Genomic DNA, 27,047 nt, shown 5'->3' on the forward strand with positions numbered 1-27,047 from the left:
GGATCGAGTCCCACGTTGGGCTCCCTGCATGGAGCCTGCTTCTCCCTCTGCCTGTGTCTCTGCCTTTCTCTGTGTCTCTCATGAATAAATAAATTTTAAAAATCTTAAAAAAAAAAGAGTTGTACACTTAATCAACTGAGCTACCCAGGAGCCTCAAACTGTATTCTTTTCCTTTCTTTTTTTTTTTTTTTTTAAGATTTTATTTATTTATTCACGAGAGACAGAGAGAGAGGCAGACTCACAGGCAGAGGGAGAAGCAGGCTCCCTGCAAGGAGGCTGATATGGGACTCCATCCCAGACCCCAGCCAGGTTCATGCCCTGAGCCAAAGGCAGATACCCAACCGCTGAGCCACCCAGGCGTTCCTCCAACTGTGTTATTCTCATTGGCAGTTCCACATATAGTTGAATCTAGACCCTTGATTAGTGGTCAAAGTGTCTTCAAAAAGATTCTGCTATGGGGGCACCTGGGTGGCTCAGTTGGTTAAGTGTCTGCCTTTGGCTTGGGTCCTGAGATTGAGCCCTGCATTGAGCTCCCTGTTCAGCTGGGAATCTGCTTCTCCCTCTCCTTCTGCCCCTCCCCATGCTGTGCTCTCTCTCTCTCTCACTCCCTCAAATAAATAAATCTTAAAAAAAAAAAAAAGAAAAAAAGTAACTATAAAAAACTATGTTTCTTTTTCTTTCCCTGAAAGAAATAAGACCATTCAACTTTATCTTTTTTAATAACTATATATTGAGTTACATGATATATGTACCATAATTTATCCCCTACTCATGGGCATTTAGGTTGTTTACAATTTTTGCTATTATAATGTTTCAAACACTGGTTACTGTATTTGTATAGGTAATATTCTAGTTCTGAGGATGGATGGTGAGTTCCTGAATGTTCTTTTTATTATGATCATAGCTTACACATATATAATATACTCCTTATAAATATCAATATTAGTTCATTAAAAAAATGTGACAATAAAATTGTTAAGCACACATTGTTGAGCAATTCCCTTAAGATAAATTCCCAGAGGGGGAATCCCTGGGTGACTCAGTGGTTTAGCCCCTGCCTTTGGCCCAAGGTATGATCCTGGAGTCCTGGGATCGAGTCCCACGTTGGGCTCCTTGCATGGAGCCTGCTTCTCCCTCTGCCTGTGTCTCTGCCTCTGTGTGTGTGTGTGTCTTTCATGAATAAATATATAAAATCTTTTTAAAAAATTAAAAAAAAAAGATAAATTCCCAGAGGGACGCCTGGGTGGCTCAGCGGTTGAGCATCTGCCTTTGACTCAGGCTGTGATTCCAGAGTCCCAGGATCGAGTCCCACATCGGGCTTCCAGCAGGAAGCCTGCTTCTCCCTCTGCCTATGTCTCTGCCTCTTTCTCCCAGAGGGGCACTGGGTGTCTTAGTCGGTTAAGTGTCCAACCCTTGATCTCAGCTCAGGTCTTGATGTCAGAGTTTGAGTTCAAGCCCCATGTTGGGCTCCACAGTGGGCACAGAGACTACTTTAAAATAATAATAATAATAAAAATAAATTCCTAGAACTGGAATTACTGAGTCAAAGAGAATGCATATGACTAGTTTTATTCGGCTTCCTTTTATTATGCTTCAGATGTTGTGTTTTGTTTTGTTTTGAACAAACTGAAGGTCTATGGCAACCTTGCCTTGAACAAGTCTATCGACACTTTTCCAACATTTGCTCACTTTGTGTCTCTGTGCCATATTTTGGTAATTCTTGAAGTATTTCAAAGCTTTTCATTATTATTATATTTGTTATGGTGATCTGTGATCAGTGATCTCTAATGTTATTACTGTTATTGATTTGGTGCACTACGAACTGCACCCATACAAGACAGCAGACTTGGTAAATGTTGCTGTGTTCTGACTGCTCCACTGACCAGCCGTTTCTCCATCTCCTCTGGCATCCCTTTTCCCTGAGACACAACAATATTGAAATTAGACCAATTAATAACCCTATAATGGCCTCTAAATGTTCAAGTGAGGGAAAGCCCTGGTGGCTCAGAGGTTTAGTGCTGCCTTCAGCCCAGGGCCTGATCCTGGAGACCCAGGATCAAGTCCCACATCGGGCTCCCTGCATGGAGCCTACTTCTCCCTCTGTCTGTGTCTCTGTTTCTCTGTGTGTCTCTCATGAATAAATAAATAAAAATTTATTTTAAAAAAATGTTGGGCAGCCCTGGTGGCACAGCGGTTTAGCGCCGCCTGCAGCCCGGGGTGTGATCCTGGAGACCCGGGATCGAGTCCCACATCGGGCTTCCTGCATGGAGCCTGCTTCTCCCTCTGCCTGTGTCTCTGCCGCTCTCTCGCTCTCTCTGAATGAATAAATAAATCTTTAATAAATAAATAAATAAATAAATAAATTAAATTAAAAAAATAAAAAAATCTTCAAGTAAAAGGAAGAGTTGCAGATCTCTTTCCAATTAAGCTTAGTGAGGAAGGCATGTCAAAAGCTGACAGGCCAAAAGCTAGGCCTCTTGTGCCATTCAGCTAAGTTGTAAAAGCAAAAGAAAAGTGCCCCCCCTTTTAAGATTTATATATATTTTTTATTTTTATTTTTTTAAGATTATTTATTATTTACTCATGAGACACACACACACACAGAGAAGCAGAGACACAGGCAGAGGGAGAAGCAGGCTCCATGCAAGGAGCCCGACGTGGGACTCGATCCTGGGACTCCAGGATCACGCCACAGGCTGAAGGCGGGCGCTAAACCACTGAGCCACCCAGGGATCCGAAGATTTATGTATTTTTTTTATTTTTTATTTTTTTATTTATGTATTTTAGAGAAAGAGAATGAGAGTACGAGCAATGGATAGGGGCAGAGGAAGATAATCTTTCAAGCAGACTCGCCACTGACAAGGAGCCTGAGGCAGGGCTTGATCCCAGGACCCGTGAGATCATGACCTGAGCCAAAATCAAGAGTCGGACACTCAACTGACTAAGCCACACAGGCACCCCAGGAAAAGTTCTTAAAGGAAATGAAAAGTGCTACTTAAGAGGCACCTGGCTGGCACAGTTGGTAGAACATGTGACTTCTGATCTCAGGGTTGTCTGAGCACCAGGTTAGGTGTAGAGAGTACTTAAAAATAATAATAAATAAAATAAAAGTGCTACTCCAGTGAATGCATGGATAAGAAAGCAAAATACCCTTATCGCTGATACAGAGAAAGTTTCGGTGGTTAAACAGATCAAACCAGACATAACATTACTTTAAGCCAAAGCCTAATCCAGAGCAAGGCCCTAACTCTTCAATTCTGTGAAGGTTGTGAGGTAAGGAAGGTGCAGAAGAAAAGTCTGAAGGTAGCAGAGGCAGGTTCTTGAGATTCAAAGAAAAAAGCCATCTCCATAACATAAAAGTGCAAGGTGAAACAACTAAGTACTGATGTAGAAGGTGCCCCAAGTTATCCAGAAAACCTAGCTAAGATAATAAAAGTGGTTACACTAAACAACAGATTTCCATTGTAGATGAAACAGACTTATATTTGAAAAATATGCCATTTAGACCTTTCATAGCTAGAGAGAAGTCAATGCCTGACTCCAAAGCTTCAAATGACAGCCTGACTCTCTTGGTCAAGGCTACTGCAGGTGGTGTCTTTAAAGTGAAGCCAATTTACTGTTCCCAAAATCTTAGGATCCTTAACAATTATGCTAAATATACTCTGCTCTGGTCTATAAATGTAACAACAAAGCCTGGATGACAGAACATCTGCTTACAACATGGTTTATTGAGTATTTTCATTGTTGAGACCTACTGCTTAGAAAAAAAGATGTCGTTCAAAATACTGTTCATCAACAATGTACCTGGTCACCCAAGAACTCTGATGGAGATACACAATGAGATTAATGTTGTTTTCACGCCTGCTAACACAACATCCATTCTGTAGTCCATGGATCAAGGAGTCATTTGGACTTTCAAGTCTCATTACTTAAGAAATACACTGTGTAAGGCTATAGCTGCCATAGATAGTGATTCCTCTGATAGATCCTGGCAAAGTAAATTGAAAACCTTCTGGAAATAATTCACCATTCTATTTTTTTTTTTAAGATTTTATTTATCCATTCATGAGAGACACAGAGAGAGAAAGTCAGAGATACAGGCAGAGGGAGAAGCAGGCTCCATGCAGGGAAACCAACGTGGGACTAGATCCCGGGTTTCCAGGATCAGGCCCTGGGCCGAAGGCGGCGCTAAACCGCTGAGCCACCCGGGCTGCCCCTAATTCACCATTCTAGATGCCACTAAGAACCTTCATAATTCATGGGAAGAGGTCAAAATAGCAACATTAACAGGAGTATGGAAGGAGCTGATTCTAACCCTCATGGATGATTTTCAGTGGAGGAAGTAATACAGATGTAGTGGCAACCTCATGAAAAAACTTTAATAGATGAGGAGTTGCGTCTTATGGATAAACAAAGAAAGTATCTTAAGATGGAATCTACTGCTGGTGAACATGTTGCAAAGACTGCTGAAACGCAAAGGATTTAGAACATTACATAAACTTAACTGAGTTTCTTAATTTAGATGAGAAAGCAGTGGCAAGTTTTGAGAGAATTGGGTTCAATACTGAAAATTCTACTGTAGGTAAAATGCTATCAAAGTACTTCGCATGCTACAGAGAAATCATTCATGAAAGGAAGAGTCAATTGATACAGCAGACCTCACTGCTCTTATTTTAAGAAACTGCCCCTGCCACCCTAATCAGTCAGCAGCCATCAACATGGAGGCAAGACCTTCCACCAGCAAAAAGATTATCCCTTGCTAAAAGCTCAGATGAGGGTTAGCATTTTTCAGCAATAACGTATTTTTAAATTAAGATATATAGTCTTTTTAGACATAATGGTATTGCACTATCAATAATCTATAGTATAGTGTAAACATATCTTTTATATGCACTGGGAAACCAAAAAATTCATTTGACTCACTTTATTCTAATATTTGTTCTACTGTAGTGGTTTGGAACTAAACCCGCAATATCTCCAAGGTATGCCTGTATTTAAAATCCTGACATTTGAATAGTTAAAATACACAAGAAACAACAAATGTCGGCAAGGATGTAGAAAAACAGGAACCCTCTTGCACTGCTGATGGGAAAGCAAACTGGCACAGCCACTGTGGCTAACAGTATGGAAATTCCTCAGGATCCCTGGGTGGCTCAGCAGTTTAGCGCCTGCCTTTAGCCTGGGGCGTGATCCTGGAGACCTGGGATCCAGTCCCACATCGGGCTCCCTGCATGGAGCCTGCTTCTCCCTCTGCCTGTGTCTCTGCCTCTCTTTCTCTCTGTGTCTCTCATGAATAAAAATAAAATCTTAAAAAGAAATTCCTCAAAAAGTTAAAAATAGAACTACCCTTGGATCCAGTAATTGCACTACTGCACATTTACCCCCAAAACACAAAAACACTAATTCAATAAGATCTATGCACCCCTATGTTTATAGCAGCATTATTTATAATAGCCAACTGGAAGCAGCCCAAGCATCCATCAATAAAAATAAATGATATGCAGTGAATAAAGAATATGCATGAATAAAGAATATGCAGTGCACACAAACACATTGGAATATTATTCAGCCATAAAAAGGAATGAAATCTTGACAACTGGAAGGACATGGATGGAGCTAAATAAGGCGAAGTGAAATAAGTCAGAGAAATACAAATACCATATGATTTCACTCACATGTGGAATTTAAGAACAAAACAAATGAGCAAAGGTAAAAAAAAAAAAAAAAAAAAAAGGAGACTGAGAGAGGCAAACCAAGAAAAAGACCCTAATTATAGAGAACTGGTGGTTACCAGAGGGGAGGTGGGGAAATTGGTAAAATAGGTGATGGGAATTAAGGAGTATACTTGTGATGAGGACTGGATGATGTATGGAATTGTTGAATCACTACATTATATACCCAAAATATAATAGTGTATGTTAACTATACTGGAGTTTAAAATAAAACACAATTTTTGAAAAAGGAAAAAAAAATAAAATTCTGACACTTATGGTCAGATTGCCTTCCAGAAAGGTGTACCAATTTACAATTCCTCCAATCAATAAAGTATGGTCGACACTGATTAACAAATCTTAGTAATCTTTGCTAATTGCAAATGTGAATATTCAAATTAGTAGACTTTTTAAAAGAACTGTTCAAAGCAAAATAGCTGACCGCTAACTCATGTTACACTGATGCCAGATTAATCTTCCTAATAAATAGTTGTGATCATGTCACTTTCGTCTTCCAGAACCCTCAATGATTCCTTTAAATTAGTGGTTAAAGAGCTCTGGAGTCAAACTGCAGGGTATCCCAGTTCTACCACTAACTGGCTGTGTAATCTTAGCAAGTTGTGCCTCAGTTTCTCCATCTTCAAATGTAGGCAATAATGGTCCTGCTCAAAATACAGTTTAATACAGTTAACCCTTAAATAACACAGGGGTTAGGAGTGCTGACCCTCTGTGCAGTTAAAAATCTGAATATAACTTTTGACTGCCCCAAAACTTAACCATTAATAGTCTACTGTTGACTAGAAGCCTCACTGATAACATAAATACTGTTAACATATATTTTGTATAGGTATTATATTCTCCGTATTCTTACAACAAAGCCTATACTTTTCTTAGGTTTTTTTGCCCCCAGTATTTCTAGGTTATACTGTTCATCTGTGAGTTTTTTTCAAATTGCAACAAATCTCCAAAACTTTTTCCAATATATTCAATGAGAAGATCCGTGTATAAGTAGAACCCACACACTTCAAATTTGTTGTTCAAGGATCAATTATGCATGTCAAATGTTTAGAATAAATGCTCAAGTCAATAAATGTCAGTTATTTTCTTATCTCTTTCCACTATCTTACCCAGACTTTCCCCAATGTACCTTATACTTTAAGCCAAATTACTTGCTCTCGGTTTTCATACCTTGTGCTTTTCTACCTTCATGTCCTTACTCATCCTATTTATTCTTCTTGGGAGAGCCCTTGCCGTATTTCTTCTTGTAGAAATCATACCCAACCTTTGAGGTGCCACTCATGTGCCATCTGCATGAAGATTCAGATTCACTCATGTTTGTTATCTTTCTCTGAACTATAAATGCACTTTGTGTGGTCAAACAAAACCTATGTTTTTGCCCTAGTCTTAAAGTTGTCAAAAATAAATAAATAAATAAAGTTGTCTCCTTTCTAGATCACAGATTCATTGAGAATAGGGTATTTTAAACATATATATCTCCTCCCTCCCCTCCATATACACTCCAGAAGAGGAAATTAATCCAGAGAGATAAACTAGCCTAAGTTCATGCAGCCAGCTGGAGGTCACACTAGAAACAGAATCCACACATCCTGAACTGGCCCAGTGCTCTTCTCATCAGAACCTGCGTCTTAAGTTACCTAAGGTCAAGGATCATGACTCACTCATTCTTTTAAGGAGCATTTAAATTAGTTAGACTGAACAGACAAAACCTCCGTTTCTTTGAAACTTCAGACCTTCATCAAATATGCAAATGTCAGCAAACCCAAACAGTTATTGTAGATATCTTGTCCAACTTAGGGAAAAACCAGGTGCCATTACATAATAAGATTTCAAACTGTTACCTTGGGTTGAATTAGGTTTATAAAAAAGATGGCCTTTCTCCATGCTTTGAGTCAGTTATGAGAATAGCAACAGTAGTAATATGTATTGTTTCTTTCTTAGCAACATTTAGTCTCCGTTGTTTGGACAGCAATTTTGACATTTTCTTCAATTTGCTTTCTACAAAGCTGATCAAAAGTGAAAAACACTACTATATTTTATCTTATGCTGAAAAAGGATTGCCATTTATACTTGATAAAAATGTTGTTCAATGACTAAATAACTTTGTCGTCTACAAAAATCCACTAATCTGGGGATCCCTGGGTGGCGCAGTGGTTTGGCGCCTGCCTTTGGCCCAGGGCGCGATCCTGGAGACCCGGGATCGAGTCCCACGTCGGGCTCCCGGTGCATGGAGCCTGCTTGTGTCTCTGCCTGTGTCTCTGCCTCTCTCTCTCTCTGTGTGTGTGTGACTATCATAAATAAATAAAAAAAAAATTAAAAAAAAATCCACTAATCTAAATACAACATCTATAATGAAAATTAACCAGAGCTGGATCTATTCCAAGGGTATATTTATACAGAATAACAAGGATTAGCCTTGAAAACAAAGAATCAACTTATAGAAGAAGACAGGGATCATTCCCCACCCCCCAAAGACTTCTACATTTTTTCATACCAAAACAAAACAAAACAAAAACATGTATAAGTATTTTTTTTAAATTTGAAGAGTGGCAAGGTGTATTCAATAGATACTCAGGCCTAGAAAGAATGCGCCTCCGCCAGCATGTGCCGTGATCTAGTTTCTTGCAGCAGCAGCTGATCAGAGGAACACAATGCTACTTCTTTTACTGTTAAATCAGTCAAATTCCCCCACTGCTTTAGAGAACCAACTAGCTCATTTTACCTGCCTATGAACTCATTAAAGAAATCACCTTACATAAGTCACAAATGTAGCTATCTTAGCAGAGAACATTCATACCAATTATAATATCCTACCTTTTCCTCCTCCTGAACGATATCTGATAAAGATTTTTAATCTTCAATCAATAATCCATAAAGGTCTGACAAGCTTCATGATCCTGGGTGAAGCGACATAATTATTTGTGTGTGAGACTGTATTTATTTACTTACTTCTCACTAGATGCATGAACAACGTCTACACAATCATATACATTTTAACTCATTGTAATAACATACGGGGCGACAAGCATTAAACTTTATTTCCTGAGAGAAGAACTTTAATTGGAGAAGTCAGAGAACCGGGTTAAATCCAATCACCCGAGGGGGGTTCTTTGCCATACAAGTTCTTTTTGAAGTCACAACAAATAATACTCCTTTCCTTTCCTTTCCTTTCCTTTCCTTCCCTTTCCTTTCCTTTCCTTTCCTTCAGTTTATTTAAGTAGACATTCCTACTCCGTAAAAAAAATCCCTCCAACCCTCCGACCTCTCCCAACTATGCACCGTAGGCTGACATTACAGTGGACTGGAAATAGAAATTCCCAGGCTTTCTTCAAGGTGAGTCCAGGACTGAGTCCCAGGCTCTGGGATGCAAACAACGGCGGCTCGTCCACTGCGACGGTCTTGGAGCACCACCGCGCACCCTCCTTCCTCCCTGAACACTGACGCGTCCGCGTCGGGGATGGGGTGCAAGCGGGGGACCGCGCGCCCGGGGCCTCCAGCAAGTGAGGCTCTCCGCAGCCTAACGTGCCCTTCCGAGGCCGCCGCGCCTGCGGCTCTTCCTTCAGCCCCGGGCGCGGCCAACCCTCGCTTCCCCAGGGCAGGGCTCAGCTCCGGTCCATGCAACCAGCCAAATCGGGCCCGCACCGGGCCGCCCCGGCCCGCCCGCAGCAGCCCCTGGACCCCCGCCAGCGGGGCTGGGCGTGGGCCCCGGCGGCCACCGCCCCGCCAACTCGGGCTCGGGAGGAGAGAGTGCGCCCCACCCGCTACGCCGGCCCCGGACCTACCTGCAGGGGAGAGCGGGGCTCCCGGACAGCGGCCACGGGCCCGAGAGCGGGCGCGCCGGCGGCCGGAGCCCGGCCCAGGGACCCCGGGTATCCCCGGCGGGGCAGGGCGGGGAGAGACGCCGGCGGGCTGCCGCGGGCCAGCGCGGCCCGTCGCGGGGGTCGCGGGGACCTGGCTCTCCCCTCAGCACCAGTCCGCCGCCGCCGCCGCCATTTTGCCTTCCACTCGGTGTCGCCGCCGCCGCACTCCGCCGCAGGTTTCCCGGATGTGGGCATTTCCCGGCGTCGCTTGCGCGGGGGCCGAGGACTGGGGGCTTCTGTCCGCCGGGCCGCCCGCCGCCCTGCGCGGGCGCCCTCTCCCCTGCGTGTGGGCGAGCGTCGCCCCGGTCGCCCCGGTCGCCCCGCGTCGCCCCCGCCTGGCGCGGCCCAGGTGACTCGCCGGGGTCGCGCCATCAGGCTCTCCCCTTCCAAGTCCACTCATTTCAGTCTCTCTCTTTTAATTGGGCTCTTTCTGTGCACGGATAGAGAAGAAGACGCGCATCTCAAAGGAGTCTGACTCTCGGAAGGAATCGGCAGTGAGCTGCTCTGAAACCCGCCGACGGCACTAGGATCGAGGTTTCTAGAGGCTTGGAAGGGAACACTCTTTCCCGGAGTTAAGTATTTGCTGAATCCGCCGGATTAATAGAATCTTGAGCCAGGGCAGGGTAACGGCGTTTGGAGATTTTTGACCTGTCAACCGAATCGGTAGAGGGGGAAGTCATTATTGCCATAATGGGAGTAACAGTGACTGCCAGAGAGGTTTTCTTTCTTGCCAACTTGAATTAGAAGTTGGGGATGGGGGGATGCCTGGGTGGCTCGGTGGTTGAGCGTCTGCCTTCGGCTCAGGGCCTAATCCCGGGGTCCTGAGATCGAGTCCTGCGTCAGCTCCCAGTAATAGGGAGCCTGCTTCCCCCTCTACCTATTGCTCTGCCTCTCTCTGTGTGTCTCTCATGAATAAATAAATAAATCTTTAAAAAAAAAAAAGACGTTTGGGATGGGATCATTGGATTTATGATGTTTGAAAGTACCGCCTACCCTTTGTAAAGAGTGCCTTTGCCCAATCTGCCTCTATAAAATATATAGTTAGTAATCTCAAACAGCTTTTCTTCTTCTTCTTCTTTTTTTCTTCTTGAAGATTTTTTAAGTAATCTCTACACCCAGCATGGGGCTGGAACTCACCACCTGGAGACCAAGAGTCACAGGTTCCTCCACCAACCCAGCCAGCCAGGAGCCCCTCCAACATCTTTCTTCTGCAGGAGACTAACTATAAAAACTTTATTAAAGACTTCTTTTTCAGGTTGTTAAATTACTGTTACTGGCCATTGTATCCTGAAGTTCAAACGTGGAAACCTCTTAAAAGATTCCATTCCAGGAGCACTTGGTTGAAATTCTATAAGCACAAGCACAGAGATTGTAGAAGATACAGTGTATGACCCAAGGTGGGTCACATAATAGCCCTGGGGCTTTCATCAACTGCAGGACTAATCTAATATATTCACAGGCCTGCTTGCCCTTTCCAGAAGGATTATATATCTGAGAAAGCATACCTGCCCTCCCCCACATCTTGTGACCTCTGTCACCATCCTGGGAACTTCTTAAGCTCTTCACTTCTAAGCCTCCATAAACTAACTGTTCTGGGGAAATTTCCTAGGTAATTCAAGGAGCTCAGTGAATTGCTCTATCTGGGACTAGGAGTTTTAACTCCAAGGAAGCAGGGGGAGAGAAGAGCAGGAATGATCAGGAAAGATGAAGCAATCCCCGAGATGAAAAGCAGCTGAGACTGGTGTGGGGGTGGAGGTGAAGGAGCAGGAAAATGCTTACTAAGGCTGCTGGATGTCTCTGGCAAGACCTACCACTGCATTTGAAGGGCTTTCTATTGGGAAAACCCTAGCTTCAACCTATTCGACTTTTCAATGCTTCATGGAAATGGGGATTTGGGGTTTAATTTTGCTTTTATTATCAGATACAGGGGCCAAATTTAATGTTTGGTGACTGTAGGAATAGGGGCAGGACACATGGAAGAAGTCTGAAGAGCAATGTGGCCCTGAGAACCTAAGTCCTCCCAGTAACTGAATCTTAAGGGAAAGCTCTAGACTATGAGCAGCCCAAACTTAAGGGGTAAAGAATTACATTCTACCTCTTTTTGGGCAGAGAATTTACATAAATTAGTTGGAATTCTGAGATTTATCTCTTCTCTATTATTTTTTAAACTTTCATATCAGGGACGCCTGGGGCTCAGCAGTTGAATGTCTGCCTTCAGCCCAGGGCGTGATCCTGGCGTCCTGGGATGGAGTCCCGCATCGGGGTCCCTGCATGGAGCCTGCTTCTCCTTCCGCCTGTCTCTGCCTCTCTCTCTCTGTGTCTCTCATGAATAAAATAAATAAAATCTTTAAAACAAAATTCATATCAGTGTGGATTCATGGATATTTAGTTAATATTTTATTTATTTTGTGGACCAAATTGTTCCAGCTTTGGCCACTGGGAACTCTTCCAGTTGAATTGGCTTATGTCCCTTTGACATACCCCTCCCCTCCCATTCTTATGGGCTTTTAAAATTGTTTTTTAAAACAACTCCCTGAGGGGGCACCTGGATGGCTAAGGCAGTTAAGCATGACTCTTGATCTCAGCTCAGCTGATTTCAAAGTTATGAATTGAACCACTGCACTCGGCTCCATGCTGGGTGTTGGAGCTTACTTAAAAAAATAAATAAAAGAACTTCCTTACTTTCCGACAGTATAAGATGTTTCAAGCTATCTTATATATTCCCTGTGCCTCCAAGAAATCCTTGTTCCTTTAATTGGGGAATGGTTATTAGAAACTACATCTGGGTCTAGGTATGCTTGTTACAACCGGAGTATCATTGGTTGTGGACATCTATTGCTAAGAAATTTTAAAATTCAACTTTTTTTTTTTTTTAAGATTTTATTTGCTTATTCATGAGAGACAGAGACAGAGAGCAGAGACATAGAGGGAGAAGCAGGCTCCCCTCAGGGAGCCTGGTGTGGGACCCGATCCCCGAACCCCAGGATCACACCCCAAGCCAAAAGCAGAGCCCAAACTGCTGAGCCATCCAGGGGTCCCTAAAATTTAACTTCATTTCATACTCTAAAGGGATAAAAATCTGTTTTGATGAGCTGCAGCTATTATTTTACAGTCTAGTATTAATTACTTTGGCTTCTTAGGTACTTGGCCTGCACAAAAATTTATTTTTGACAGGTAATACATTTCTGATGACTCTGTTAGGCTTGTCTGTCAGCTCTTGTCCCCTAATGTCTAGTTATGACAGTCTGGAACTAAACATTAGTTGATTAAAAAAATTTTTTTTTCTACCTGACCAGCTATATGGTCAGGTCATTCTACTACCTTCTCATCTCCCCCCTGTGTCTCTGCCTCTCTCTCATGAAAAAATAAATAAAATCTTTAAAAAATATATTTAAAAATTATATAAAAGAATGTTTTCAAATACTATGAAATGGAAGTGTCACAAAGGACAAGAATTTTTCAATTATGCAAAATTTTTGATGGGATAGCTACAGCCAGATGTTTCCCCCTAGCAGCTTTGTGAACAAGATAAATGGGGCAGAATGTCAATAAATAAATTAGGTTGGTTTATAAAGATCTCAAGAACTGTAGTCAAATACCGATGATTCATGTGTCACTGATAATTGGGAGGACTCTAGTGGGCCTAAGCACTTCAGTACATCTATCTCCTAAACAAAGGGGTGAGAGCGTAGATCATGCTGTGGAATTCTGAAGATGATCAGTTTCTGCTGACAACATCCAAAGGAGATTGTTAGTTCTTTCCTCTACAGAAATAAGATTTGTTTTTGTAGAACAGGGATTGACCTATAGTAAGGATCAAAATCATCTGTATTAACTCAACACTAGGGGTAGTATAAAATACTACATGTGTGAAAAAGGGTTTAAGTTCAACTAGTCAGCAGTCTAACTGAATAAATGTCAGAATAGTTAAAATAAGCTGAGACAGTGTGACAAAGTAGTATTTTACCAAGAACCAGGATGGTAAGATTTCTTACATCAACTCTGAGGGAGAAAGACACCACCTGGGGAAGTATTCATTTTGGAGGTCACACTTCAATGACTGTCTTTGGGGGGAGTATTTTTTCAAGGGAAAACAAGATTGTGAGGTTAGTTCAGATTAGTTTACACTGATTCAGTGTTTACTATGGATCACTGTATTAAACACTGTTAACAGAACACTAAAAAATGGGCCCAGTTTGTGTGGTCCAGTAGAGACAAGCTGCTTAATACAGCTGTTAGCACAGCATAGGCTCTACACAATGGGCTTTTGAAGCAGAGTACAATTTAGCCCAGACTGTGAGAGGCTAGGGAAGGCTTTCTGGAGAAAATGACACCTAAGAGGAGTTTGGAATTTAGTTATAGAAGGGCAAGAAACACTGGGAAGAAAACTTTATCCTTAGAAACCATTGAAGGGGGATCCCTGGGTGGCGCAGCGGTTTGGCGCCTGCCTTTGGCCCAGGGCACGATCCTGGAAACCCGGGATCGAATCCCACGACGGGCTCCCGGTGCATGGAGCCTGCTTCTCCCTCTGCCTGTGTCTCTGCCTCTCTGTCTCTCTGTGTGTGACTATCATAAATAAATAAAAATTAAAAAAAAAAAAACTTAAAAAAAAAAAAAAAAAAAGAAACCATTGAAGGTATTAAGCTATGATATGTAGTTCTAAGTATTTGAATATGTAATGGATTAAATTTTTTTGTGGCTCCCAAAGAAGACAACAAATGAAAGCAAATTTCAGTTCAGAATATGAAAATTAATTTAGTGAAACCTTATAGTAAAGCACCCCAACATAATGCAAATTTAGTAAACTGATTGGTGATTGGGTATCTCACAGTAGGTTCACATAATCATTTCATTAACCCACAATAACATGATTCTACTTTTTTATGGGATTGTTTTAGATTCCATTCATATACTAAAACCCTGCCATAATGCTTTATCAATAAGAGCTGTCCAAGTGAGGAAAAGCTGCATTGGAAAATGGGAAAGTTGATCACAGTATATTTTCAAGTATAGGTTGGATGATAATTTGTTGGGAATGCTGTAGACATGATGGTTAAATTTGGGTTAGAGATGCTCTCCAAGGTACCTTCCACCTCTGTGGTCCTACAGCCCTCAAACTATTTGATAGTTTTTGAATAAAAGCAGTGATACCAAACTGCATGGTAAATTTATAAATTAGGGTTTTATTTATACTACATAAAGCTTATGTTTCTTATTAAATCTGGCATAACTCATCAATTGATAAGAAATGTAACACTATTTTTTTAAAGATTTTATTTATTTATTAATTATTCATGAGAGACACACAGAGAGAGGAGAGACACAGGCAGAGGGAGAAGCAGGCTCCATGCAGGGAGCCTGATGTGGGGCTCGATCCCGAGTCTCCAGGATCACGCCCTGGGCCAAAAGCAGACGGCCAACCGCTGAGCCACCCAGGGATCCCCGAAATTTAACACTATTCAAATGTATTTACGTTTACTCATGGTTACAAATACTATTAAGGCAAAGCAAAGCTTCAAACCCGAAACTTGTTTGCGGCCCAAGTTAGTATTCTAAGCCTACACATCTGGCTCCCTCCCTCTACCAATTATTTACTATAACAATCTAGGAAAGTTGGATGTATTGCCACTGGAAACTGAGAAGGGTGGTAACAACATATATGAATCCTTCAAACTTTGCAGCAGATGAAAGAGGCACAACAAGCTTGCCACTCACTGTACTTGAAAAATGTGCTACCTAGGAGCTAGTCTTCCAGGAGTGAGATCAACTCATAGCCCACTCAGAGCCTGCTGAATGGAATGGGAGGATGCCTGGAAGGTAAAGAAATGGACACGGGAGCTTAGGCTGCAGCAAGACATTCATATGAAGGGAAATCAGTCAAAGGAAAATTAATAGCTATGTTTTTATTATGGAAATCATGTGATTACTGCTGGGGAATGTATATCCTTAAATATAACATGATATATTTCATTTTAATAAATCATATATACGTTGATGGACAGAAAAGGGAATGAAAAGGCTATGGTCTCTGAGATTATAAGTACTTAAATTTTTTGACTTTTTTCTGTAATGAATTACTTTTGTAATAACAGAAAGTCTTAAAAATTAGTCTCAGCAATAAAACCATAAACAGATTAAAAATTCCTATGGCAACATTTTCTTTCCATCTCTGATTCTTTGGAATTCAAGTTACTAACTTTATTAAATATTTTTGAGTCGGGCAGCCCAGGTGGCTCAGCAGTTTAGCGCCACTTTCAGCCCAGGGCCTGATCCTGGAGACTTGGGATCGAGTCCCACCGTCAGGCTGCCTGCATGGGGCCTGCTTCTCCCCCTGCCTATGTCTCTCTCTCTCTCTCTCATATGAATAAAATCTTAAAAATAAATACATAAATATTTTTCAGTCAAATATATATAAAAAAAACAGGGTGCATATATGTATTCCGTTTAAAATGTTGACAAAAAACCCCAAACCAAACCTCCCCGAAGTAAGATGTCATAAAAAAATCGAAAGGATTTATTAGGACAGAAAAATGAAACCTTACATTATTATCAATGGAGTCATAAAGTAAATGAATGCACACTTTAATAGCAGAATAGCAGTGATCTGTCATTAAGGTTTTCACATTCAGTAACATATTTAACTTTGGAAAGACAATGGCACAAAACTGTCTGTAAGCACTACATATTAACCTGAAACTAATGTAACATTGTGTCAATTATACTCAAAAACCCTAACTCAAATGTTAGGTTATCATTAACATTGTAGATAAGGACAAAGACAGCAAAATTCTTTACTCTTACAACATCACCATACTAGTCTCATTTATGTTATGTATCAAATTGTAGTTTGGAAGCCAGCTTACTTATTAATACCAAATTCTATTTTATTGCACAATGTCCAGGTCAGCAATAATTATGTTGTGAAATGAAATAAAAGCAAAAACCCTTAGGAAAAATGTAGTTGGGTCTAAGCAGTTGACAGAATTTTGTTCAAATCTACTCTAATAGAAGAACCTGTCCAAACACTTTCCTTTAAAAAAAAACCTTTAAAAAAATGTGAACACTACAAAACTTGTCATTTTTCTTGAACTCAATTCTTTATGAAGTTTATTAAACTTATTAAGGAAATAAAGTGTGAAAAGATTAAAGAAAATATCTGTAATAAAAAGGATAAACATTAACATTGGCTAGTGCCAATGGGGGTGGGTGGGTAAGATCCCCCATACTGTTATAAAACTGAGAGACAGTCCCACAACATGAAAAGCATGTTCCGTGAGAAAAACCTGTTTGAAGATGGTGTATACATCAGCAAAAAGATCCCTCTGATATTCTTCCACAGATTCCAGTTCTCTTGACAGGAGTCCTCTATCTGACTCTGCAACTATGAAGAAAACATTCAACCGACAAAAGCCAAAACAGAGCATCGACATTAACAAGAGTTTACTGAAGCTTCCTCCGCAAATTTCGCATTTCCCAAAAACTTGCATAGAAGTTGTAACTTGAAAGGCTAACAATATGCTTTACCTGAAATCTTGTGATTATAGTATTTTCATGAAAAAAGTTGTCTAGTAACATAAATGGCTTCAGAATCAGTTCCACAAACAAGACAAGGACCTAAAACATCCAAACTGTTCACAGACAAAGTCCTGCTGGGAAGCAAGCTTGTGATTTCGATACGGTCTTTTGCAGGATCAGTGCTGAGCCAGGAGCTTATAAGAGACTGGTGAACATTAGCCTGGTTACTAATGCTGTGAGACAAAAAAGTACTATTTCTTCCTCCTGTGAGAAAAAAAGAGAAGGGGAAAACATCTTAAGACTAATTTTATGTTCGTAAACATCTGAAATTCTTTTTTTTTTTTTTTATTTTTTTTTTATTTTTTTTTTATTTTTTTTTTTTTAACATCTGAAATTCTATTGATATTTTTAAAAGGCTAGGATTGAAACTTAATTCTCAGAATAACAGGGTGATGATTCCATTATCACACATCACCATTTTTTTTTTTAAGATTTTATTTATTTATTCATGAGAGACACAAAGAGAAAGGGAGAGACATAGGCAGAGGGAGAAGCAGGCTTCTTGTAGGGAGCCTGATGTGGGACCTGATCCCAAGACCCTGGGATCATGACCTGAGCCAAAGGCAGACGTTCAACCACTGAGCCACTCAGGTACCCCCACACATCACCATTTTTGACCAAATGCTTATTCAGTTAAATACTCAAATTTCCATGGGATCCTATGGATATCAAATTTGAAGTCTTAAAGCAAAGTAGGAGATTTTGACCATCTTTCTGGTGATTCTTTAATGGAAAGTCTCAGAAAGGTAGCATGAAGTTAGCTGTGCAAAGTTAGCCAGCTTATGGCATTTGTAGTCATCTGCAGTATAGCAGTTAAGCAGCTGACAGATTTCAAACCCTACAATACTAGAATTTACCCTAAGGCGGGAGAATGGAAACATTCTATCATTCTTTAATGTTAAAAAATCTGAGAATTTCTAATGTGGTATTTAAAACTAAAACAAAATTATACACAAGAATCTTCATTAAATCCTTTTACCTTGGTTAAACAGTGATGATTTTTCAGGTACATCTGTGGAGGCATCCCAATGCCAGAGGGATCCATCCTCAGAACAAGTAAATAGATGATCTGGGTTGGATGGGTGAAAGTGAACTTCCCACACTAAAAGATAAGAACCAAGATGCCAATTTTTTTTTTTTTCTCCAAGAAGCTAATTCTTGTGCAGATTAGTTGAACAAACTTTAAAACCCTGTCTTCAGGGATCATCTTCATTAGCCTTCATCTTACTTTCAAACTCCATGTCTGATAAAAACCAAAGGCTTCAGAATTAAAGACAAGAAGATGTAATATAATTCTATAAATCGCTATAACACATAGATTGGATAAAGAAGTCAAGTAAATCTACTTGTGTATTAGGCCAGCAAGTCAATGAAAATAAATGCTAACCATCTGACCTATTACATTTTTTTTTTAATGGAAAAGTATGAGAATGGGAGAATTCCTAAAATATTTTTTTCAATTGGTAAGTTTCCTTATTTTCAATTCCTGTGTCATTAACATATGAAGGTTATGTTACTGGAAAAAGAGAGAAAAAAAATCATAAAAGTAACATACAAATGAATTTCTAAGCAGCAGTTCAATTTTGCTTCCTGCCAAGTTTCTGGATACTTCTGGTATATATTACAGAAAGAGCAACTAGCTCCTAGTCAACTAAAACCCAAATGCTCCCAGAACCTGGACTCAGTTTCAGATGGAGGGCTTTTAAGAATCCAATCTGGGACTGAGGATCCTTCAAGTTCTAAACTTTAAGGGAACAAAAACTTTGTGTTTGTCAAGACAAATGGGAGCCAATGACTGGCCAGGACACCTTAGGAGGTTCTCTGCAGCACACAAGTAAGCACACAGGTAGTCTGTGAACAAGGGTTCTCTGATTCTGTATTAGAACCTTAAAGAGGCAGCATAGAATGTGCCCAGGACATAGCATAGAAAGTAACAGAAGGCACATGCTTGCAAGTGGGCCATTTATTCTGACAGTTACCACAATTAAGCATCATACCACAAAACATTAAAAGGTCACCTTCCTCAGGAGGAGAGCTTTTGGGCAAATCCCTATATAAAATATATTCATGCCGTTTCATTTTTAAAAAGTGAAAGAGAATAGCCTGTAGAGCCGTAAGCAGACTATATAAACCAAGATTCTTAATTTATTTTCAAAGTAGAAAACAAACCTCCATACTAAAACATCTTATTTCATTTCTAGCTAAGTGTCAGAATGAATCAAAACAATAAAATACAATCTGTTACATTTGTATTGCTGAGCAATACAGGCTGGCAGTTAAGAAGGGGCTGGAAGAAGAGATCTGAAAGTTTGTAATTCTACTATCACTACCAACATCAGGTTCCAAGAGGACATATTCTATTTCTTTTTATTCCTTTTTCCCCCTGGGTTGGTTATAACTAGAAGAGGCAAAAAAATTTCTATCATTTTATTTGCTTCTTAAATATAATCTTAAAAATCATTTATCTTTCCAAGGTAATAATGTGAAACTTAAACTAAGAAATTAAAATGCTGGTATGCTTCTGCTTTTGTACTTTTATTCAAGCAGGGCTTAATATAAACTTCTCTTAAGTCAGAATTTAAAATTGTAATTCAGTCATGATATCAACAATAGTGGTAAAATGAAAAATATGTCTAGTCAAAAAAATCCCCACCAAAATCAAAAGATGAACAAAAAAGGGACAAGATCCTATATATACTGTTGTTTAAAAAAAAAAGAGTACAATAATAAATTGAGGAACACATAGATTGGCAAATATTAACAATGATAGCCTGCATTTAAGTGGGAAAAGGGCATCCTCTTATATGGAGTATGGCAATATAAACTTATGTATAATATTTTTATGTATTAAGTTTGATAACACGTATCAGAGCTTTGAAACTATACAAATATTTTAGCTTCCGAATTCTACTTCAAAAAAATTATCCTAAGAAAAGCACATAAAGATGAACATGTAAGGATAATTAATCACTGTGGTTTTGGATAGAATAAAGAAACATACTGAATAAGTTGTCAAATAAAAAGGGATTAGTTATTATAACATTTACATAATTCAGCCAAAACCTACAACATAAAATGATCCATATGTCTTATTACGGAAAGCTGCTTATAATACATCAGATTACCACCCAACAAAAAAGACTTGTGTATCTCCACAGCACTTACTTTCAGCTTCATGAGCCTTCAGCAGAGACACAGGCATAGTACCTTGTCTAACATCCCAAATACTCAGCATTCCATCCTGGCCACCAGTAGCTACAACATGCTGCTGGTTGGGATGTCTATCAACACAGTGGAGGGGCACTCGGTCACCAGTCCTTTTATAGGAGATATAATGACATCAAACATGTTGTGAAGTATGATTTATCTTTGCATAATCCATGAAACATATTTCACTCTAGCAACTAAATAACTTTGTGGCTGGAGCTATTGGCTGAACTTAAATCATGTCAAAAATTGGGTGCATTAAATATATTTCTAAATATTAGAATTTTGCAATGGAATTAAAGCCAAAGTTATTCTCTCTTCAATTTGGAGACATAAGGAGCACGATAATCTGATGGTAAGATGTGCAAACGTATTTCCATTTCTTGGCATTTAAAAAACTTTATGTACAACTAAACAGCATATTATTTCTTACCTGACTTAATATTTTGCGTATATAATTACTTTTTCACTTTGACAAATTCTATATTCTTTTTTTTCCTATATTCTTATTAGAGAAAATTGCACACATAAAACTTTTTGCTCAGGAAAAATATCTTGGATTGTATTTTTATCCCAATCACATCAGGAGTGCATTGTATCAGTAGAATCATTTGCTGAGCAAAATTAAATTCCCCATTAAATAATATAACTTCCAAGAGATACAGGCTCTGAATCAATATGACAAATATTTTAGTAAATATGCAGCAGAGCAGTACCAAGCTCATCAAATTATACTTGCTTTACCAAATTTAATCAGGGATCATTCTCTTCAAATGCAATTAAAATACAATATGGTTTAAAGTCAGTTGTTATAAACAATTGAACAAATTAATTGTTCACTACTAAAATTACAAATGAAAACTTACAGTGATAATATCTGAGAAGGCTCATTTCCTTGTTTTCTGAAATCCCATATTTTTAACTGCCCAATTGAATTTACTGTAAGAATCTCAGGAGTTCGAAGGAAGGTTACAGCATGGAGTGTACTGCTATCTGCATTGTCTACAAATTAAGAAAACAGTAGTGTGTGTTAATGAGTCCTGTTTCCCATTAAATTCCCTTTTTTTAAAAAAAGATTTTATTTATTTATTCATGAGAGAGACATAAGCAGAGAGAGAAGCAGGCTCCCTATGGGGAGCCGGATGTGGGACTGGATCCCAGGCCCCTGAGCTCAGGACCTGAGCCAAAGGCAGACACTCTCAACCACAGAGCCACCCAGACGCCCCTCCACAAAATTCTTAATTTGCATTCCTTCTATTGATTGAAATATTACAAGTGAACTTTTAAATAAGTCAGTTTAATTTCTATAGAAAAACGCACAGGAATATATCTGTTAAAATGGACTCTCCTTTGATAGAAAAATTATCACTTACAGAACAGCTGTTTTCCAAACAGAGGGCTGAGTTTTCACATATTTCTCTATTTCCATTTACGACTATTACCCTCCAATGCTGAGACAGCTATTTAAGTTCCTCTATTTCCAGTTTTTTATCTCCCGCTAGTGCTTAACCCAGAACCTCCCAACCTCAGTGCTTCCTATATAGCTTATTCAGAACTTGTATCATTTGGCTGACTTATCTCAAATCTATTCATCATTAGGGGCACCTGGCTGGCTCAGTTGATAGGGCATGCAACTCTTGATCTTAGGGTTCTAAGTTCAAGCCCCATGTTGGGTGTAGAGATTATTTAAAAATAAAATCTTAAGGGGCGCCTGGGTGGCTCAGTTGGTTAAGTGTCTGCTTTCGGCTCAGGTCATGCATGATCCCAGGGCCTTGGGATTGAGCCCCATGTTGGGCTCCTTGATCAGGGGGGAGCCTCCGTCTCCTCCCTCTGCCTCTTCCCCTTCTGGTGCTTGTGCTCACTCTCTCCTCTCTCTCAGATAAATGAAAATGGAATCTTTAAAAAATAAAATCTTAGAAAAAAAATCTATTCATCTTTAGCCTCATTAACTCTCTTCTCCATGAAGTCCTTCTGGATTGGTATACTGGTCCTTTACCTTTATCTAGAGGGTTTTTTTTTTTTTAAGATTTTATTTATTCATGAGAGACACACAGGCAGAGACACAGGCAGAGGGAGAAGCAGGCTCCTCGCAAGGAGCCCAATGTGGGACTCGATCCCATGACCGGGATCATGTCCTGAGCCAAAGGCAGATGCTCAACCACTGAGCCACTCAGGCATCCCTACCTAGAGGGTTTAAGCTTAATATCACATAATTTAGCATCTACTTCTTGCCTTTTGTTTTGTGACACTGCTCTAAACTCCAGGCAATGGTCCTTAATCGTTAAATAAGTGTTCTTCAGAATTAAAAATAACAAACAACACAAAAAATGGATCCATGGGCTCAATCCACAGAGGTCTGATTCAGGAGGTCTAGGGTGGTGGATCGTTAAAACTATTGTCAGGCAAGTCTGACAATGTGAAGCATAGTTAAGAACTACTAGACTAGAATAATCCTTCCAAAACATCACAGGGAGTGTATCATCCCCCTGCCTCAAGTTTCAATGGCTCCTTAGTTGCCCACCTAACAAAATGTAACCTCTGTGGTTGTGCACTGGACTCTTCAAAACCTGGCCCCAATTTAATTTTCTTGCTTATCTGTCCCCTCTCCTATGTAAATATCTAAAACTATACTTCTTGTCATTCTCTGAATGGACTTATCCTGCCTCCATTTTATTCCTTTTGTTTGGTGTGCCATCTTTTAGAATTATTTGTGGTCCAGAACCTAGTTTAAATTAATTGCCTCTTGCTCCTCAATTCTTCCATTATCCTCTCCAGTAAAAAAAAAAAAAAAAAAAAAAAAAAAAAAAATCAAACAGCTTTTCTTTTGTTGTCACTCATTCCTACATGTCTTATCAACATTTGTCTTGTAAAGGGCTCCTACTTTGTATATTATCACATCCTTCAAACACTTAGCATTACGTTTGCTTAACATCTGGTAGGTGCTCAATTATGTGATAACAAAAGAAATATATTTTGCTTACCTATGGTTCTCACAGCCTCCTTGTGATCAGCTCTAAAGAGATTTATTCGACCATCTTCTCCAACTGTGACAATTTCTGGGCTGTTGCACACAACACCTGTGCAGGGCGCACTGCTATAGGAAGGACTTCCTGGGCCTGTGTGGTAGTGAGCTGCTGTCCACTGCTGGCTGACTGACAGAGTCTAGGTTTCCAGAATGACGATATGATTAAACAAAGCGAAGCCCTAAAAACTAGCACTTTTCCCTGAATAAAGAGTATTTTAAAATCCTGGCCCACACCCTTCTAGAAAAAGAGTAACTCTCTCCTTTTTCCTTTGTATTTCTGGGCACTAAAGCCTAGAAACTACTTCCATCAAAGTTCTGTATACACTGTATTCGATGAAAAACGAAATCCTATTAATATCTCAAACTTTAAAAATATTTTATTTAAATTCAATTTGCCAACATATAACATCCAGTGCTCACCCCCTCAAGTGCCCTCCTTAGTGCCTGTCACCTAGTTACCCTATCTGCTCACCCACCTTCCCTTCTGCAACCCTTTGTTTTCCAGAGTTAGAATAATATCTCAAATTTATCTCAAAGAAATGATTGAGGTATCAGATAGTTGTATGTTCAAAAGCTACTCTAAATGCTTAAGGGAATTAGCCTACAACTAAGAAATAAATCTTTTTTTTTATTTTATTTATTTGATAGAGAGTAAGCACAAACAGGGGGAGTGGCAGACAGAGGGAGAGGGAGAAGCAGGCTCCCCGCTGGGCAGGGAGCCTAAGCCCCATGTGGGGCTCCATCACAGGACCCTGGGTTCATGACTTGGGCCAAAGACAGATGCTTAATTGACTGAACCACCCAGACACCCCAAATCTCCAGTGTTTTCTAAGTGAAACCATTAAAAAAAAAATACTTAAGAGGATTTAGGTCTTACATTTACTAGGCATGCCTATTAGGAAGATGACCTTTGTGAACCCAAAAATCTATATAAGCACTCTTTTCCAGCAACTTAAAAGTGTTACTACAAATGGGGCTACTTTAAAGGACTGCCTTACCATTGTGCTCTGAAGGTCAGTACTTGGGTTTTTATTTTTTTTAGTACTTGAGTTTTTAATACAAAAGAAAGGCATTAGAAAAAATGTCAAGTCTTCATATTATGCATCCTCTCTTCTAAGTAAAAACAAAGTTCTATTCAAAGAAGCAAAAAAACAGCTGTCCCTGTTTTCTCTCATGATACACAAGCTAGAAGGTGCTCTTTCTTTGAAAGATCAAAACAAGAACTTAGAAGAGAAAATTACAAGAAAATTACTTGCCAGAAAACTATATTGATAGCTCTGGACTAAAAGAATTTAAGACATATCTAATTTCAATAAAAGCTCACATAAACCCAGTTGAGAATTAATCTACTAAAGGATAGGTAATATGATGCCTCCTCCCTCCATATTTTGAGAGTATGAAACTTATCTGTGTCGTTATTATGTACAGTCCGGTTTAGGGCCTCCTAAAAATAAAATATAAATTCAGTTTTCAAGCAAAAATTCTTTACCTGGTTATTTGGATGGTGAAGGAAAACTGTTACACATCCTGTTGATGAAGCAGCTACAATTCTTTCCTGGTCAAAAAACTGAATAGAAAATTCTTGCTTGTTATAGATTCAGAAATATCTATAGAGAGGAAGCCCATTTGTTTAACTCAATTAGTAGTATGACAATTTTAAAATGCAAAGAGCCTCTAAGTGCTAAGCAAATAAAATGTGATGATCGATCTGAATATTCAAAACCACTACACAAATAAAAGAATTGTCATGAAGAATAATTTATCCCCCTAAACTCCTTCACCTAGAACTGATTTAATTTGGACTACTACCATAGAGGTTTAGAAAATAATCATTCTCAGGGTTATGCAGCTTTCTATAGAAGAAACTACAGGGACTCTCAAGTCCTACAGACCAGGATTTGAAAACTTAGTACCATTCCCCTCACTTTATCGGCTTTGAGACATTGGCCAAGTTAAGTTCTCTAGGCCTTTGGCAAATCTTTAAAATGGAGGAGCTAATCCCCACTTGGAAGGTTGTTATAAGAATTCAAAAAGCAAAATCATGGTAAGTGCCTTGCACAGGATTTGTCCCATAGTGACATAAAACACCTGATTCACAAGCACGTGACGAAAATTATGTTTCCTAAAGCTCCCCAAATGGTGTCTGCCGCACAGTGGATAGCCAACTAATTAAACCAATCAGAATTTTTAAAACTGTGATTAAATGCCCCTCTCCAGTTCTGATTCTGCCATTAGGTTTCTGCTACATAATGTTACCAAATCATAACCTTAGAGAACTCAGTTTCCTGTAAACCGGGATGAGATTAGACAAACTTTAAGGTCCTTTGCACCCCTAGATATATACTACCCTCAGTTTTTTAAAAGTTAGCTGTTGGATGTTACACAGACTTACTTGTAAATCCATTACATCACCATGGTGTCTGATACCACACAGTAACTGATGGTCTCCTTCAAACCCTCCATCGGAGTCCAAGTTCCCAAAATCTCCAATAGACCACAGTGAAACATAATTTTCCTGCAAGACAGAAAAGTTTTCTCTTGACATGAACTATACATCAAACTCTCCAACATTAAGATCCCGTATTGCCTTCAAGCAACCTTGCTTTAAAAGCACCTCAGATAACTGGAAGGTGGCAACTTTTTTTTTTTAAGATTTATTTATTCATTCATGAGAGACACACACACAGAGAGAGGCAGAGACACAGGCAGAGGGAGAAGCAGGCTCCACGCAGGGAGCCCCAAGTGGGACTCGATCCAGGATCTCGGGATCATGCCCTGAGCCGAAGGCAGACGCTCAACTGCTGAGCCACCCACGCGTCCCTGGAAGGTGGTAACTTAAAACACAACGAGACTCGAGGCTCAGGCACATCAACGACGGCCTCCGAGGTACGGGACAACCGAACCTGACACGGGGGACCTCGGGGGACGGAGACGGCGAGGAGCGAAGAGGCGCGCGGCGCGCTGACCGCCAGCGGCGCGGTTCCAGAACTAAGGGAGGAAGCAGGAGCTGCCCATCCGGCAGCGGAGGTACCTCATTGTCCCAAGAGCCCGCAGCGAAGGTATCCGCGGTCTGCAGGCTCCCGGCAGGTACCGGTCGCCAGCGGGTTTTGCTGATTTTCTGAGACACAAACTTTGCATAAATATCCTCCATGGCAGAAGCAACCGGGCGCGGAGGCAGCAGCAGAGCGCGCGCCTCTGAGTCCCGCCCCTTCCCGCGGAGTCCTGATTGGGCAGGACGTTACCAGGCGGACGGTGGCTGCGGAGAGCCAATTCTCGTCCTTCCGCAGTTCGGATACCATCAACCCCCCCAGCCGGAGGAGGTTAGGGAGCCCTTGCTGCCTGCGGTGGCTCTGAACAGTCTGCAAAGTCAGTATAGGAACACTGAAACGGTGCATTTGTGCAATAATTGTACAATATAAAAGAAACTTAAGAGCAGACTCAAAATCAATGCAAGAGAAACCACCTAGTAATTACACCTGAGCATTCAGTTTTGCACCACAGCCCCCATAGAAAATACTGAAAATCCTTAAATTCTCATGGAAGTACGTTCATTATTGTACAAACTTATTCTAAAGTTCTCCCTCTTTGCCTCTTAGATACTTTGCTTCAAAGTTGTTAATACACACTGTTGTAGCCTGGAGTTGGAATTCT

General features: G+C 40.2%; 2 protein-coding genes across 3 annotated transcripts in view; both read right to left on the minus strand.

Moving 5' to 3' along the window:
• The window catches only part of LATS1 (large tumor suppressor kinase 1), a 49,446-nt gene extending 39,694 nt beyond the window's left edge, over positions 1 to 9,752 (minus strand). The window contains exons 1-2 of one of the 2 annotated variants that reach the window (XM_055310989.1): positions 9,512 to 9,752; positions 8,544 to 8,626 (exon numbers count right to left, since the gene is read on the minus strand). The gene's annotated coding sequence lies outside the window, so the exon portion shown is untranslated. The remainder of the gene's footprint in view (positions 1 to 8,543; positions 8,627 to 9,511) is intronic. The other variant, XM_055310988.1, reaches the window with a different exon arrangement.
• A 6,403-nt stretch (positions 9,753 to 16,155) lies between these two features.
• On the minus strand, positions 16,156 to 26,590 carry NUP43 (nucleoporin 43). The gene is made up of 8 exons (XM_055311900.1): positions 26,428 to 26,590; positions 25,789 to 25,911; positions 24,886 to 24,963; positions 23,353 to 23,533; positions 21,238 to 21,373; positions 20,330 to 20,481; positions 18,144 to 18,266; positions 16,156 to 17,368 (listed from the first exon to the last, which is right to left on the minus strand). The coding sequence occupies exons 1-8, from the start codon at positions 26,545 to 26,547 to the stop codon at positions 17,139 to 17,141; spliced, it is 1,143 nt and encodes a 380-aa protein (XP_055167875.1). The 5' UTR covers positions 26,548 to 26,590; the 3' UTR covers positions 16,156 to 17,138.
• Between the last annotated feature and the right edge of the window lie 457 nt (positions 26,591 to 27,047).

Source organism: Nyctereutes procyonoides, unplaced genomic scaffold (assembly GCF_905146905.1).
Source record: "Nyctereutes procyonoides isolate TBG_1078 unplaced genomic scaffold, NYPRO_anot_genome, whole genome shotgun sequence".
Taxonomy (NCBI): Eukaryota; Metazoa; Chordata; class Mammalia; order Carnivora; family Canidae; genus Nyctereutes; species Nyctereutes procyonoides.